The 16,097-nt window shown below is 46.8% G+C and overlaps 1 protein-coding gene across 3 annotated transcripts in view; it reads left to right on the top strand.

Moving 5' to 3' along the window:
* Positions 1-15,290, top strand: part of LOC146191115 (proton-coupled zinc antiporter SLC30A2-like) — a 95,418-nt gene extending 80,128 nt beyond the window's left edge. For all 3 annotated transcript variants that reach the window (XM_084601594.1, XM_084601593.1, XM_084601595.1), the window contains exons 4-9: positions 999-1,116; positions 1,633-1,779; positions 2,090-2,243; positions 2,617-2,878; positions 11,732-11,972; positions 13,645-15,290. In XM_084601594.1, coding sequence (XP_084457720.1) covers positions 999-1,116; positions 1,633-1,779; positions 2,090-2,243; positions 2,617-2,878; positions 11,732-11,972; positions 13,645-13,790 — 1,068 coding nt within the window. In that variant the 3' untranslated portion in view covers positions 13,791-15,290. The remainder of the gene's footprint in view (positions 1-998; positions 1,117-1,632; positions 1,780-2,089; positions 2,244-2,616; positions 2,879-11,731; positions 11,973-13,644) is intronic.
* The last annotated feature ends 807 nt before the right edge of the window (positions 15,291-16,097 follow it).

Genomic DNA, 16,097 nt, shown 5'->3' with positions numbered 1-16,097 from the left:
AATGTGCAGAATATAAAATTATACTTTCTGCGTGCAGTCTCTGATAATCAACTGTCGTGACGGCAAACCATTCACTCCAAACCAACCTCATATGCTCGGAGAATGTCACAATGGACGTTTTGGTTAGTGGTGTTTAACGTCCCAAAGCAACTCAGGCTATGAGAGACGCCGTAGTGGAGGGCTCCGGAAATTTCGACCACCTGGGGTTCTTTAACGTGCACTGACATCGCACAGCACGCAGGCGCCTTGCTTTTCGCCTCCATCGAAAAGCGGCCGCTGAGGCCGGGATGTTACAATGGACATGCTAGAATTGTCCAAATAAAGTAACTAGCACAGAGTTACATCCGGTGGCGGGGACTCGATTGCAGCATTTAAACAGGAGTTCATGCAAATTTTGTTTATCTGAAAGCTCGATGTTGTTCCCCGTTCCTATTATAATTAACGGAAATAGTAATAGAATTCTTGACTGTAAAAGCCGCCCACTAACTACCCTTCGGGAGTCAATTTATAGACATATTGTCGACGTTTCGGCAGGAGCCCTGCCTTACTCAAGGGAAAAGGAGGGCTAGGGGAAAGGTCTTGAGCCAACGGAAACTACTTCGAAAACATATATGTATTATGTGTGCACGTGTCCGTGCGTGCATGTGTGTGAGAGAGAGAGAAAGAGAGAAAGAAGGTAAAATCAAAGAGAGGACGCTGCCCTCGCTGCTAAGGAGCACATCCTTTTGAAGCGTGCACGAACACTACAGGGTGATGACCTCCACTCCTTTCCGAGTAGAGGTCGTTTCCTTGAGTCGCTCCTATTTGCTTGCTGCAAATCGTGCGTTATGCGCATGTTCTAGACACTTATTTCGCATCTAGTTGAGGGCAGCGAGCAACGGAAGGATATGCTCGTATTTCGCTGTCATCAGTGCCCTAGCTTCAGATTGTCTTTCGCGAATAACAGTGGCAATAAAACGAAACGTCTAGTACGTATTCTGTTTTTCTTCTACTTCCAGGCAAGCAGTGAGGAACATTGCCACACTGCGGACGGTGTCCAGGTCGATCACCTGGCGCGAAGAAAGCTCATCTTTGCCAGCGTCCTGTGTCTACTCTTCATGATCCTAGAAATTGTCGGTGAGTTAAGTTAAAGTTAAATTGGTTCACAGGAAGGGAAAGGCGCAGTAACTGTCACACTTGTTCTGTGGACACCCGAACCGCGCCGTAAGGGAAGGGAGGAAGGTGGGAATGAAAGTGGAAAGAGAGAAAGAGGAGCCGTAGTGGAGGGCTACGGAGTAATTTCGACCACCTGGGGATCTTTAACGTGCGCTGACATCGCACAGCACACGGACGCCACTTCGTTTCGCCTCCATCGAAACGCAGCCGCCGCGGTCGGGTTCGAACCCGGGAACTCCGGCACAGTAGTCGGGCGTCTTACCACTGCACCACCCCGGCGGGGCGTCGGTGAGTCTGTAGGTCTTCTTAAAGGGTGATTATATCCGTCAGGGCGGTGAAATGCAGATAGAATCTGCATGGTTTGTTGCTGATAGTACATTTGAAGGAAGTGGAAATTAAGAACATTCTCCAGATACAAAAGGGTAGTTTTACTATTACCTCCACATTTACGATGCCATTTTGTTTTCCGGTGCCCAGGTGGTCTTCTGGCCAACAGTTTGGCGGTTGCTACGGATGCTGCACACCTGCTCACGGACTTCGCCAGCTTCATGATCAGCCTGTTCTCCATATGGCTAGCGCACCGGCCACCCACCAAGCGCATGAGCTTCGGCTGGTACCGAGCAGGTATGTGCACATTATGATAGCATCTTCATTGCGTGTTTTCGCTATTCAAGGTTGAAAGTTACTGTGGTAAACTGTAAGGTTATTTAACTTTGTTTTGCACAATTCGGCTCATTTTACTGGAGGTTCCTAGCCTTGATTTAAGATTCGACTCCACCAGTCGTACTCGGTTGCAATAATTTCTGCAAGACTGCGCAGTCCGAGGCCGTTATTACGGTCAGGTGTTACTGTGCAGCAGTAGGAGCAGGATAGGAGATTAGCTTTGGTAGGAGGTTCTTTAACCTTGTTTTTCCGCTCGTTACTTGTCTTGCAGAGGTGATCGGTGCGGTGACGTCTGTGCTGCTCATCTGGGTCGTGACTGGCGTACTTGTCTACATGGCAGTGCAGAGGATCATTCTGCAAGAGTACGAGATTAACGCCACCATTATGCTAATCACTGCCGGCATTGGAATACTCGTCAACATCATGTGAGTCTACGTGGTGTTGGAGGTGGAATAGTGACGTAGCCAGGCTCTTTTCATACAGGCTGGGATAAATTGTTTTTGTCTATGAACATCTTAAGAGTGTTGTTCCTTTTCGATATCCTCTGGACATCTATTTGGCCTTTGGTCAACGAGGAGAGCTCACAGGAATTTCGTACCTTGCATCTCAGTTCCTGTTTCTACGAGCAAGCGTCTCAGTCAACTAAGTGCAAAATATGGCGTATAGACATTTGATACCTGTAGGAAACGGTTTACACAGCAAAGCTGAGATGCAATAGTCGAATCAACATTTAACCGTATAATAAAAGCCATATGGCTGCGCTCATATAGGTGCTTCTTTGTGCGCACTTTCACGCAGCATGGGCGTGGCGCTGCAAGTCGGCGGCGTGCCCCACGGCCACTCGCACGGAGGCCACACAGAGACTGTCGACGAGGCGCAGCTCAAGACGCCCGCCAACGGCAGCGTTGCTGACGTCGAGGGCGGCTCGCGGCCCAGCTCGGCGGGTAGCACGGCTAGGGGCACGGGCAACATCAACGTGCGTGCCGCGCTCATACATGTCATCGGCGACTTCCTCCAAAGTGTGGGCGTCTTCGTGGCAGCGCTTATCATTTTCTTCAGGGTGAGTGTTGGTCAAGCACATCAGACTGCTAGACCTGGCTGGTCTTGACCAACTGAGCGTGTTTCAAAGGCTCGTCTCAAGTCCGATCATTTGTGCCGCGAGTTTGCGTTGTGGCATGAGGGAAGAGAACAAGGGCACGAGCTTTTATGAAAGGGGCGCATCAAGTTTCCCGTTGATGAAATCCTGGAGACAACGGTTCTGCGAGGCGCACGTCTCGATATAATGCAAACCGCAGCCACGGTGTTAGTCCTACAGCTATAACATGGCAATGGCTAAAGCGTGGGTACAGAGACCTGGTCTCAGCAGATGCCGTTGATTCGCCTGCATTGCTGGCCAAGGAATGAGCACGATAATCTAAAGGGCTGTCTTAATGTCTTGCTGTCCTTTAATGAGTTCTCCGGAACGCCACTTCCTCTTAGCTGGCGTAACCGCATTGGCGGCAAGGGTGCAGTGTACTTATGCTCAAATCGGACGATGAAGAAATCTCTCGTGAGATCAACTCCATTCGGAATTTTTTTCAGAACCAAGTCCGACTTCTGCTTCGGAGTCGGAGACAACGAACCGCTGGTTGTTTTATGCAAAGTATATTAACGTAGGTTTCGGGCCTCCGCGCGACTCCCGGCGGTAGCCACCATTTCCCCTGAAGTGGGGTCACGTGACATGACGTCACGTGATGACGTCACACCGGCTGCAGATGGGGCCTCATATCGCACCGTCGGTCGCCTCCCGCCGGTGGCCGCCATTGACCTTGAAGTGAGATCACATGATGTGACGTCACGTGATGACGTCACACCGGCTGCAGATGGGACCTCATATCGCGCCGTCGGACGTCGCCCGGCGGAGGCCTCCACGCTTCGGTTCGCGCCGTCGCGCGCGACGCGGCGGCGGCGCCATCATCGCTGCATCACGTGATATGTGACGTCACGCCAGGGATGAAGCGGCGCGCGCCCGCCGTCGCGTCAGTCTCTGTGCCCGCAACCGCGCCAGCGTCTTTGCGCCGGGCGTGCATGCGTAAGTGACGTGCAAACCAAGAGTCATGCATTTACGGACCATAAGAGTGTTTGTCGGACTGCAAAGAATAAAGTACGACGATAAACCTGAAACCACGTCTCCGTTACTTAGCCCCATCCACACTGAGGTAGCTGCTTTACATGCTTCGCATCCACTGGGTTTAACCTTGATAAGCCTCCAATTTTTTTTACTGGACCTTCCAACCTCATCCTCGTTGTTCTTGTAACGAGCGCTTCCCCAGATTCAACTGCACCCTGATGTTAGCGCCTATTGCAGAGAAGCCCGCCGACTAAACTACATCTCGACTTAATGTCTGCACTTTGCCTGGAAAGTGTACAAAGCTTGGTTGATTATGTCTTCGACATGTCGGAGCTGAATGCGAACTGTTTCGAGTATCGAATTTGGACTACCACCTTCAGGTTTGCACTGGCTGTACCAGTGTGTACAGTCGTGGACAAATTTTGATGCCATAATTTTAGCGCCTGACAGTGCAGACATTTTCAACTTTGATGAAAGCTAAGCATACATTTATAGTTAATCATATATGCATAGTCTCGATGTCGTATAACTGTAGAAGCAACCTATTCAGACTGTAAAGACAGGATACACTGTTTTAAACCAGAATATAAAACACTTACACATTTCAATTTCGCAGCTCGAAGTTGCCAATACAGGTATATGATTTATCTTCGGTGCGTCAAAATAAAAAAAAAGTACGCATGTAATGCGGAAACTAAAAGAAACAGCGTCTATTATCGCATAAAAATATGATCACTTTCGTTTACCAAATCGATTAAATTTCGCCATGTATTCATAGATGCACTATGTGGGATTGTTTTTAAAAAGGATGTATTTTGAGGTTTGAAACGAAGGAAAGCAGACTTTAGGAACAGAATAAACTAAATGCGAACATAAAGAACTCGTACTTAAAACATGAAATCATTTCAATTATTATACCGCAACCAACAAGCATCACAAGCGACCAGGTACACTTTTAGCAATGCACTTGGATTACAAAGTTTTAGCAGTTGCAGACTACTAAAAGACGTTACTGCATGGTCCAGTGTTTCATGCTTCCGCGAATTCAGGCACAATCAAGATGGGATGATGAGCGCCCCCTCGTATAACACTGCGAATGCGCGATGCGTAGCTCACGTTTGTTTTACAAGACGATAATATTACACGGATGACCAGTTGTCACCAGTAAGAGGAGACGACTTGATGTATGCATATCGTTTCTCACGCATATAAAAGCCCCTTACGTGCTTGTTCATAATACGTTTGGTTGTCGGCTACGTGTCTGTGAATGTATTAAGGCTCTTTCAAAGACTAAAGAAAGAGTAAGGAAAAGATATCAATTCAATCCCTTTGGGCGCACCGCAACTTCTTTCTCTTAACCCCACGTCAGGTGTCGAGACTGCATGACTCACATTTTGTTACGGAGGTCTCTATTCTGTGCGCACGAAATGCATCATGTTTCTTTACTGGCTTACGAACAGTTTAGCTAGCTCATGGCTGGGCGGTATGATCCTTTCTCGAAACACCCCCTCCCCATTTTAAAGTGTCATTGGTGTTTAACGCGGGGCTTCTGCATTTCCCTTAATTCCTACAGTGTCAATGCGTCTGTGCGGATCGCATGAACACTAGCTCTGAACTGAACACGTGCATTATAAGTACGCTCTGCTCCTCAATCACGTACCGTTTTTGCTGCACGTAAACGTAACCAGGCTGCACACGAAGGCTGCGGGAGTAGGCGCACGGCCGTACGTTCGCTGATGCTTATGGGGCTCGTTAGCTACGAGGGTACAGCAGCTGACGTAACTTCGCATTGCTACTCTCGCTCTTTGGATCCTAAAAACTAGGCGCGTATTTTATGCTGGCTGCGTTTTCACGTGTGCGGAACACGGTTATGCAGAACGAGGGCACTGAGTGTCACAACGGTGATATCGCTGTTTTCGGCAACTGCCCTGAAGCGGATAGAAGTCGCGTTTTTAGGTATATATGTAACTGTATACGTGCTTACGTTCTGTACACCTCTGCTGAAACTCACCATTAGACTGGCGCAACACAACACAGCAAACACAAAAGTAGCTGGCAGTTCTGACACCGTGAGCTTTGGTTATTCGTTTCAAGGACAACGATGCCAAGTAGACAGTGTTGCCCATGAATGGCTTTGCGTATTTAGAAATGTAATCAGGTGTGGCTAATGGCTGAGAGTCAGGAGGTCTTTGTCCTAATTGGCTTCTTAAATAAGAACTTACCAACATGCAAATGCGAGAAATTATTACGAGCAAGCCTTACCCTGATTTATACACAGCGTAACCAAAGTGCTAACATACTTGCTTCCCAAATATAAAAGAGATAAGTGGGCTTGACAGGGCTAACAAGCTTCCTCATACCTCTGTATTCGAGCCGGATAAGTGGCAATGCGCGAGGCACCCCGAAAAAAAGCGTATTTAAATTTCGAGGTCCGTTACCCTCCTTTATTTACAGACATATCAATCTAGCAGAAAGTGCTATTTTGCTGATTCGTTACATTAGCAGTCTAGATAACATAAGCACGCATAAGTATGTAGTGAAATACGCGAATTACATCCGCATATCGGTTGTAAAAATGAGCGAATAGCAACAGTGCCCTCATTCGGCACAACCCTGCTTTGCACGCGTGAAGACGCAGCACGTGCACAGTTTTGAGGCGATAGCCTCACTATACGCGACGTAATACCAAGTTTGCTTCCGACTGCCTTCAAACAGCTTCGAGGCCAAGTTGGAACTTAAGCCACAACCACTTTGGGTAGCTACGTTCCCACCAAAGGTCAAGGTCAAAAGTCACGTGACGTGGGAGGTAGCTTAATGTGTGAGCAGCTGCACGACGAAGGCACATGATCGGTGACGTCAATCCCGAGTACATGTACAGGCGTGCTGCTCGCCTCGGCCGGCGCCGCGCCATGGCCTTGGAGGAAGGGCAACTGCGCAGCCATGCTCGTTATGATCGTAGGTTGGCTACATCTGGCGACCCAGAAAACATTGCGTTGCGAGCTGAAAGTTTGCGGATGATGGTGATGAACAACGTTTGTAAAAGGGGCTGAAGCCAAAAGAGCGGCGGGAACAACGTGAGGAGCGTCTTGCAAAATGCCGCCGCGACGATGCTGCAAGGCGTGAGTGACAGGCAGCGCAGATGGCCGCCGTCGCTTCTGTGTGAACATAGACAGCAACAACAATGACCGAATTCAGCTATCGCTTCACACTAGGTTTAACCGATGCTAAACCACAGCCATTTTTTATCATCAAAGAATGAGAGTGAGGGTGCGAAGTTACGTCATCTACAGTACCCTTGGAGCTAACGAGCGCCAGAGAATGCAAAGCCACCGCACGGCCGCGCGGCCTGGTTACAGTTGGAAAGACTGTACAAGCACGGCCGCTCGATGGAAGCGCACTGGGTGCGGCCTGCTGCGTCGCGCCGCCGTCAATGGGCAAGCGCGTCCTTGGGGAGTTTACAGTTGCGCCCGCTATTTCTGCTGAGGGCGCCATTGTTCGGGGACACGTCGCCGCCGGGGTTGCCGGCTCTGAGCGCGCGGTTTGCTTCCTTTCTGGGCGCGTTCGCCTCGTGTCTGAGTGGTAAACGCAAACTTTTTTGTGTGCGCGTGTGCAAGCACGTTAACGTTGAAACTGGATGCGTTTGTTTTTTAAGGCGAAAGCCGTTCTAGGCACATGGAGCGAAAATCTATGCGCAGAAGCTGTACCTGTTATCTGTGCGTCGCATCTGTGCACTGGTGTGCCAGTCGCAAAAGCGGACGTGCAAGGAGGGAGATTAAGAATGAAAATGATTGATGGTGATAGGTAATAAATAAAAGTTATAGACATTGTTAGAGGTAATGACTGATGCTAATGACTAATAATGGTTAATAATGACTAAAATGGTTTGTAATGACCAGTATATCAAACTACATGTAATGACCGCTATCGATTAGAAATGAGTAAAAGTGCTTAGCGACGTGTGGTAATGACTATAATAGCTAGGCATGACTCGTCATTACTGTTAATGACTACGAAATGACCGATATGTGAAACGACGACGTGTAATGACCACTGCTGATTCTAAATGAGTAACCTGCTTAGTTATGAGTGATAAGGGCTATAATGACTACGGAGGCAGACTCATCATGACTGAAAAACGACCAATATATCAAACGACGACTTGAAATGACGAACTGTGGCAAACGATGAGAGGCAAATGATAGGAGAGGGGTAGGCTTTCGCCGTCCTGCGCTTAAGAGACAACTAAGAGACCCTCTAATTCTATCTGCTGAGCTCGCTTCAGGCAAAGACAGCAGCGAGGAGTGGAAATGCAGTCGCTTCCTCTGAAATGAAAGCGGCGCTGAGGTTAAAAAGTCCAAATGCTGAAGCATAATGCCCTATCAGCTGTCATTGAATTTGCTACAAGGGACAGCAGATTGGACTTGTTGGTGATTAATTATAGGTTAACCGTGCAAACAACGTGGCGAGAACACGGGAGAAGAAGACGGCACAACCACGCTAGTTGTGTCGTCCTATTTTCCTGTGTTCCTGTCACGTTGTTTAACCTATTTAATTACCAGGGAGCTGGCCAGTGAACTAGGATCTTTAACGATGTGTTGTGAAGCAGATGAACACGATGAGGTAGCACCAGAAGCTTTTCTCGCAAGTTATGTTGCGAGGACATATCAGAAAAACCTACGAAGGTTTTTTTTTTTTTTTATATATATATATATAAGCATGCAATTTGTTCTAAATGTTGCCGCGCTTAGTCTGAGTGGCCTTGCAAGTAAAGGAGCCTGTGCATACAACATTTGTTTATACTGTTGAGACAGTTTGAGCCGATGCGATAAAATGAGAAGCCACGTTCCACAGAAAATCCGGCGCCCGCTCTGTCGGCGGAAAGTCGAAAAAAAAAAAACCTCTCTGGTAAGAGGCACTTTAGTTGGTGATATGGCCAGACACCTTTGGCGCTATGAGAACACATGACATATTCAATGTGGCAGGAGCTGCCAAACTAGAGAGAGTCAATAAGATGTAAGGGTGAAATGGGAATTATTGAAAGCGGGACCCTTAAATCGCAAGTCAGGCACACTATACTCCTATAGGGCACGTTCGTACGGCTTCGGTAAAGAGGGGCTTTATATAGCTATGTGTAGGGTGCTATTTAATATAATGCGGTGGCTTAAGGCAGCCTTCTAATGATAAGCGACAGAGGCAGCAATTACGGGATACGGTGAATAAGCAGGTAGCAAAGTGCGGGCACTTTAACGAGGCTCCTCAAGGAGACTTAAGAACCCCAAGTTTTGTTTATCACTACCGGGTTGTTGCTTAATTTATGCGATATTTGGTAATGGTTTTGAGGCGACATGTCAGTCGTGCAAAAGCCTGTTGCAGGAAATATGAGTCAACTGGACCAGTAACAGGTTAATGAAAGCCAAGGACAATTGGAGGCTTGATGTACCCGCAAAGGAAGTAATCAAGCTTTGTCAGCTTACGAGCACCTTCATTAACAGAATGATGAAGTCTGAGGAGGTCCGGTGAAGTAGCAAGCTGTGTAAACTTTTGTTTTCATCATTGTTTTCTCACTGTACACAGTACCTGCAGCTAATCTATAAAAACAATGATCGTGCCCATGCTAAGGCGATATGCAAGATATCGTTAAGTAGCAAGCTGGGCTGGAAATGTCAACTCAACAGTGGAGCGATATTTATGGCTATGGCATAAACCTCTCTCAAGGAAGGTTTTCCGTCTGCGAATGGTAATTTTCTTCCTGTTTTTGTGTGGCCATTAAATAAGCGTACTCGGCTGCTCGCTGAATCTCGGCTGTAGTTGCGCTCTGACACGTAAACAATCTTGTGATCACAGCTAAGAGTTTCACAACAGCAACACTCGATTCGCGTTCTTCCATTGAAAATTACGAACCAGCAAAATTGTATGGGTTTGCGGGCAGCCAATTAAAATAGTAATAAAAACTTTCGGCGCATATACGCAGCACCTTGAGGCAGACCGGCTCTATCAAGCGCGCTTACTTTGTCCGGTCATGCAAAATGCGGGAAGCCATGACGGATAGCGTTCTGGCGTACAAAGTTTAAGGTCTCCAACTGAGTAGAAGATCCCAGGTTATCATCTAGATTTAACCTAATAAACATCTTCATATTTCCACCGTAAAATTTGTCACAATGAGATAGAAAGGTTGGTTACATTTCTCATTTCACAGAGGTTGCTCATAGTAGGACATTTATTTATTAGATAGCGCTGGCAGCTTAGAACAGGTTGACATCAATTTGTGTATAAAAGCTGTATGCAGGAATGAGTAAATGGTATGAAAATGACGCACGGAATTCGCGACATAGTTAAATAAGTGGTTATGCATTAGGCTACCATGGCAGCTGAACAGCTTCGAATTGTTCACAGCCGGGTCACATCTTAATGTGACGAACAACTGGATCCGAACGCAACATCACGACAATGCGAGCTCTCCAATCGAGTGGCCTTGAACCATCGTCACTATAAGTTTTTCGGGGTACACTCCAGTATACATCCTTGCCGAGCAAGCGCTAAGTGCTGACATGGTCACACTAGACATGACAGTATATACTAATTCTTGTTGCCAAATTGTGTGAAGCGGAGCTCTTATATCCTTAAAATAAAAGGCTCCTATCACGCCGACGCCTCCCTCAAAGCGCAGCCAGGCGCAGCTCTCCGCGCGCGGCTGTCCCCGAACGGTAGCGCCGCGGCGGTGGCGACTGCAAGTAGGCGCCTCCCGCCGGTTTCGGGCGACGTAGCAGGCCGCACCTAGTGCGCTTCCATCGAGCGGCCGTGGTACAAGTCTCGCCGTTCGCGCGCTTCTTTTGCGGCGATCAATCAAGACTTCTAGTTCGGCGCTACCGCTTATCGCTACCACGCGAGCGTCAGTACGCGTGCGCAGATCATCCCGAGGGCGACAGATGGCGCCACGTTCCTGTAAATTTCCGGCGGACTTCTCACGCAGGGTCCAATAAGGGCGTGCTGTGCTGAAGGCGCGCGGTAGCGGTAGACGGCCGCGGTAAGCGGCAGTGGTAAACTAAACGTCTGTAATGTTTAACCTGTGTCTCGGACATCGTATTGGAAATAAATAAATAAAAAAAAGAACAGCTGGACGAGCCTAGTGAAATCAGGGAGCAAGGAATAGACCAATGAGCGCTGTGTCTGCGGTATCAGATGCATCAAATGTCTCGGGACATTAACATAGGGTATGAGCGCTGAGTCGCCATCGTGCACGTATTTTGCATCTGCAGCAAATGCGAAGAACAAGAAACAGAATACAAGCGCTGGCCAATGTTTTCCTCCATCCTGGCAATATATATCCAATTCAGCAGTCGTACGTCGTCAGTTTCCCATCACGCTCTAAAATGTAGCCATCAAAATCAATGCCCAAGTGTCCCCAGAAAGGGATGTGTGTCAGCTATGTGTCCTATTCCAAGAGAACCAACAGTCACTGATGCCAAGGAAAACACATGCTTTTTTTTTTCTTTGACAGGGAGGGGAGATGATCATCAATGTACAAACAAGCACATGCCACTGCTAGGATCCCAACCCATGATCTCAGAATATTGACGAGCTACGGCGAAGAATACTGATCAGCACCATGTGGTTGTTTTTTCTTCCACTATCTATCCAGGTGTCTCTATGATTGCATTACATTGATCAACATACAAAAACAATTTCCTATGCTTTCCTCTGTGACAGTGCAAAACACCTAATGTTATCTCCAGCTGACGGTGAATACAGGAAGTGTGGTGAATCGACCGACTGATTCTGGGTCCTTCCTTTCCCTTTTCGAAGCCGGACTACCGCATCGCGGACCCTCTGTGCACCTTTCTGTTCTCGGTGCTGGTGCTACTGTCCACGGTGGCCATCCTGCGCGAGGCTCTCACGGTTCTCATGGAGGGCAAGCCGAGTAGCATCGACTTCCGCCAGGTGCTCACCCTGCTCGCGCAGCAGCCCGGTGTCCACATGGTGCACAACCTGCGCATCTGGGCGCTCTCCATGGACAAGATTGCCCTCTCCGCGCACATCGTCATCCGTGAGTCGATCGTTCTCAGTTCACGAAAACGTGAAAAGAGGCGGCCCGATACGCTGCCCATATTTGGAAATAGATCTAGGTAATCGGAACAGAATGGTAGCAACTAGTGTACTCTGATTAATCATAGCACCGTCATTTAAGGCGGTGACGGCCATTTAACCATAATTTTCTCCTCTTGTGCTTTATGGGACTGTATTTTCGATTGTTACCGACTACGTTGCGGTACTATAAAAGCGTAAACGTTTTAAACGCATTCTACTCACACTGTATGCTTGCGATTTCAGAACTTTTTCTGTTAGTGTAAAACATACAGCAGTGACTTCATTTTTTTTTTTCAGGCGATTTTAAGAGCCTTTATGTCTGAAGAAATTGCTTTTTAGTCACCTAGCGAAAGGCATATATAGATTACATTTTACAAATGTTATCCTGGCAGCAAGTACTCTGCCATTTCCATGCACACAGAATAATGTCAGCTATTAAAACAGCAATTTTTTGTTTCTAGCATTATTTAGATGTTCGAAATAAACAATATTGATTCTCTCATCCATTGAGTATTCGTTAGACACAGTTTGGTTTTATGATGTTATCACTTTCGTCCATTGTGACACTTCGACGGATATGTATACGTTCCTGACGGACATTTACTGTACATTTAATTTGCAAGCCAGAATATTTGCCATATCTGAAACCCGAATAAAATAATTTTTCGGAAAAATAATGCTTCATTTGGGGAATGACTATCGGCACCTGAAGTGTTAACTATGTTTGACATTGCAGCGTGAATGCCCGCGATTTATCATTCTCCTTTCTGTGTTGTTAGTACTGGTGGCGATATGGTGATGCGTAAGGGATGCCAGTGCATTTAGTCGAATAAGCTCGCACTTTCGACAACATTTCGAGCGGATAGTAACAAAGTGTAATGGGCCAGTTCATCTTCACATGAATGAATTATTCACAATTATTAACGTTGTTTCAGCCAGATAATATTACTATAAACGGCTTTGCAAGCTGTTCGAACGACTAAATATAACAATGGGTTTAGTCAGAAAGTAGTTAAACTAGAAGAAAATGTAGTCTTACAACGTGTCGTTTGCAGCCAAGGAATGTTAAATCAAATAGATCAGCACACGGACTACAAATGTGAAAAATAAATAACCACCGATATACATCAGTTTAGACCCTAAATATGTCATGTTTGAAAATTTCACCTAAGATATTGCGTGATAGTTTCGGAATGTAGTGAGTTATTGTTCTTTTTCTCGTTTTGCTTGTGTGTAAGAAGTTGAAATCAGTGTTAATGCCTTCGTGCAATTCACAGTTTAAATGTACTTTTTAAAGAATTTAATCTCCATTATTGCCATGCATGGGACTCGCGTTTTGAATTTGTCTATGTTTTGAATTTGCGTTTTCTTTCGCGTAACAGAGATGCTGCCTATATAATTTCCGCCGGGATCTTCCTCTGAAGGGTGCCTGCGACCCTGTCGAGCTGGTTCTTGGTAGCTTTCTGTGCAGACTTCTTGAGTCATGTAAAATGACGTAAATAAGTTCCCATCGTATTGTATCGCTCAGTGAATCGAGGTTATAATGGTTGCTAGTGTTCGGCGCATCCAGCGAACACGCCTGTCTTCCCGGGCCGTATAGACTCATTCCTGTCTGTCTGCGTTTTTTGCAGGGCCGAATGAAGACGCCATGCAAATCCTCAAGTCGTGCTCGCGCATGATACGTTCGAACTACGACATCTTTGAGCTCACTCTTCAGGTCGAAGAGTACCACGAGGTCATGGACGACTGCGCCAAGTGTAACGATTTGCGCAACTGAGGCTGGATATGCGTGCCTCCATTAGGGCGTTCCTAGCCGCCTACGCTGTAGGCAGTGATCAAACGAATCCATGTAAGACCAGCGCTGGTAAAAGCGAGAGCGGTTAGCCAAGCTCGGTCTGTTCGAAAGGGAGAAGAGTGTCAGAAATGTGAACGTTTAGAACGCTCGCTGTGATGTATAGAAAGTTAAGCAGACGTGTTCTTACCACGTTCGAACACAGTTAGATGCTTCATTTCAGTTGTTCGTTTTGTGCGAGAGGAGGTATGTTCCGTGAGCTCGAGATGGTTGAGGAGAACCAGAGCGCGCAGTTTCACGCGTCAAGGCGGGTACGTGATCAGATTGAACCGTTTTTACTAAGACGGTCGAGTCTTTCATACTGAAGTGATCTTTTCTGGTGGCATATGCAACATTATCTTTATGTCATCTGTGAACCTTTTCAGCCTGTTATTTGTAACCAAAGTTAGTACATGGAGTACAGATAGCTGAACATTCCTAGATTTGCAGTTTGCGATGCGTTCACATTTCTTCTCGCGATACCACAGAAGAATTTGACGCGCTCTGGGTCAAAGTGATATAAAGCGGCCAGAACTTCTGTTATCTGTGAGCAGCTCCATTGCAATGTGATGCTTCTTGATCGTTATTTAATTTGAAAGTGCTCGTTCTGTGCACTATAATGTTGCACTGTATTTATAAAGCACAATGAACTTCGCAAGCATCTGTGAATAAGCTTCGAACCTTTCTGAAAATTTTCTGTACCACGCCTCTTTTCAGCTTTTATTTCTCGCGCCCAGATCTTGCTGCAATATTCGCGTCTTATGATTTTCTCTGCTTTCTCGCTGTCTTGCTGTAACAGTCCTATTGTTGAGTTGATGACAGCCAGTAGGTGACGTCATTAAAACCTTTGTCAGCGGGCTTCTCAATACTCAGTGTGTTAGCTGAGCATAGCAGTGCACACGAGGAATATGGCGCTTTCTGTGCATGTATAAACACTTTCACGGCAGTTTTGCTATACTCTTGTTTAATATACACGTTTCTATAGCTGTTGCGCTCTGATGTCCCTCTACGTATTGCACTGGCTTCAGGCACCATTGCTTCTCTCCTGTCCTGCAGACCGCTCTTTTTACGGTGCTCAATAGCGCTGGTCGATGAGCAGAGTAAAAATTCTTTGCTACTAAGTTGGGTCCATCAGTGCTCTTGATAGTGTGGATTCGCGAACGACGGTTGTGATAGCTTTGCAGACTGTGATGTGGCCTTGGTATTTTATTGTTCATCTTCCGCTGTGCTGCAAGCTGCTCAGCCCGCGTGATAATGCCTCTCATTGGTGTATTAAGAGGCCAGTTTGCTTCTGTACATATAGTGCTGTTTCCACAGGAACGTTTGTATATAGACTGATATAAAATTTTGCATTTTATCCGTATTGTATGCTTGCATGTTCACTCAGAAATGACGACACACCCGGCATGAAGCATTAATAAAACATTGGTCACGTATTCGAGTAGATATGAAAACACCCACACTAAACAGAAGCGTTTCAGTATTCAATTTCCTTCTGGACGTAGGAAAGGTAGGAGAGACATATTGAACATTGTTTGCGTTCTGGCCCAAAGGGCCAAAGTACGGTCACTCTTTACATGTCGATGTTGGACAAGGCAAGAAATTTAATGCTGTGTCCTCTTGCTGCCTATGCTGGATAAGAGTATCTTCTTACGCCCTAACGGTATTCTCTTATGATGCTAACGTATCTTCAGCTGCGTATATCCGGAGCGGCGGATCAATGGCTTTGACTGTCGATAGCCCAAGGTCGCGGAATTGTACCTGCTGTAGCGACAGGGGAAGTGGGGAAGGGCAAGGCGGTGCGAAATTCAAAAAGTACCCGTATATACTGCGCAATGAGACAGCAGACTAGGGGGCCCTACACGGTTGATATAATTCGGATTCAATTCGGACCAGCGTTCAGCATTCATAATTCGTTACGCGAAACCACGCTTATCGACTATGGTAGGCACAGACATGGGCTTGCTGGCAATCCAGGTGTTCCTTAAAGTATAGTGTACTAGAATATGGAGTAGTGTGTTCAGGCGCCGCTGCTCCCCAATCATTCGCCTGAGGCGCTGGGTGCGTATCCGGAGCGGCTGATCAGTCGCTTTGGTTGTCAACAGCCAAAGGTCGTTGTAGCGACAGGGACTAGCAGGGCTAGCAGTGAGCAGCGTTTGCTTCTCGCTGTTCCGAAAGACTGTGCACAAAAGAAGCATTTGTCAGCGGAATTTACATCGCAAGGACAAGACCCTTGAAATGAATTTCAAGTGC

This window comes from Amblyomma maculatum, chromosome 4 (genome assembly GCF_055883805.1).
Source record: "Amblyomma maculatum isolate TAMU_Amacu chromosome 4, ASM5588380v1, whole genome shotgun sequence".
Classification (NCBI taxonomy): Eukaryota; Metazoa; Arthropoda; class Arachnida; order Ixodida; family Ixodidae; genus Amblyomma; species Amblyomma maculatum.
The sequence above is the reverse complement of the archived record's forward strand: the minus strand, read 5'-3'. Positions and strand labels throughout refer to the sequence as shown.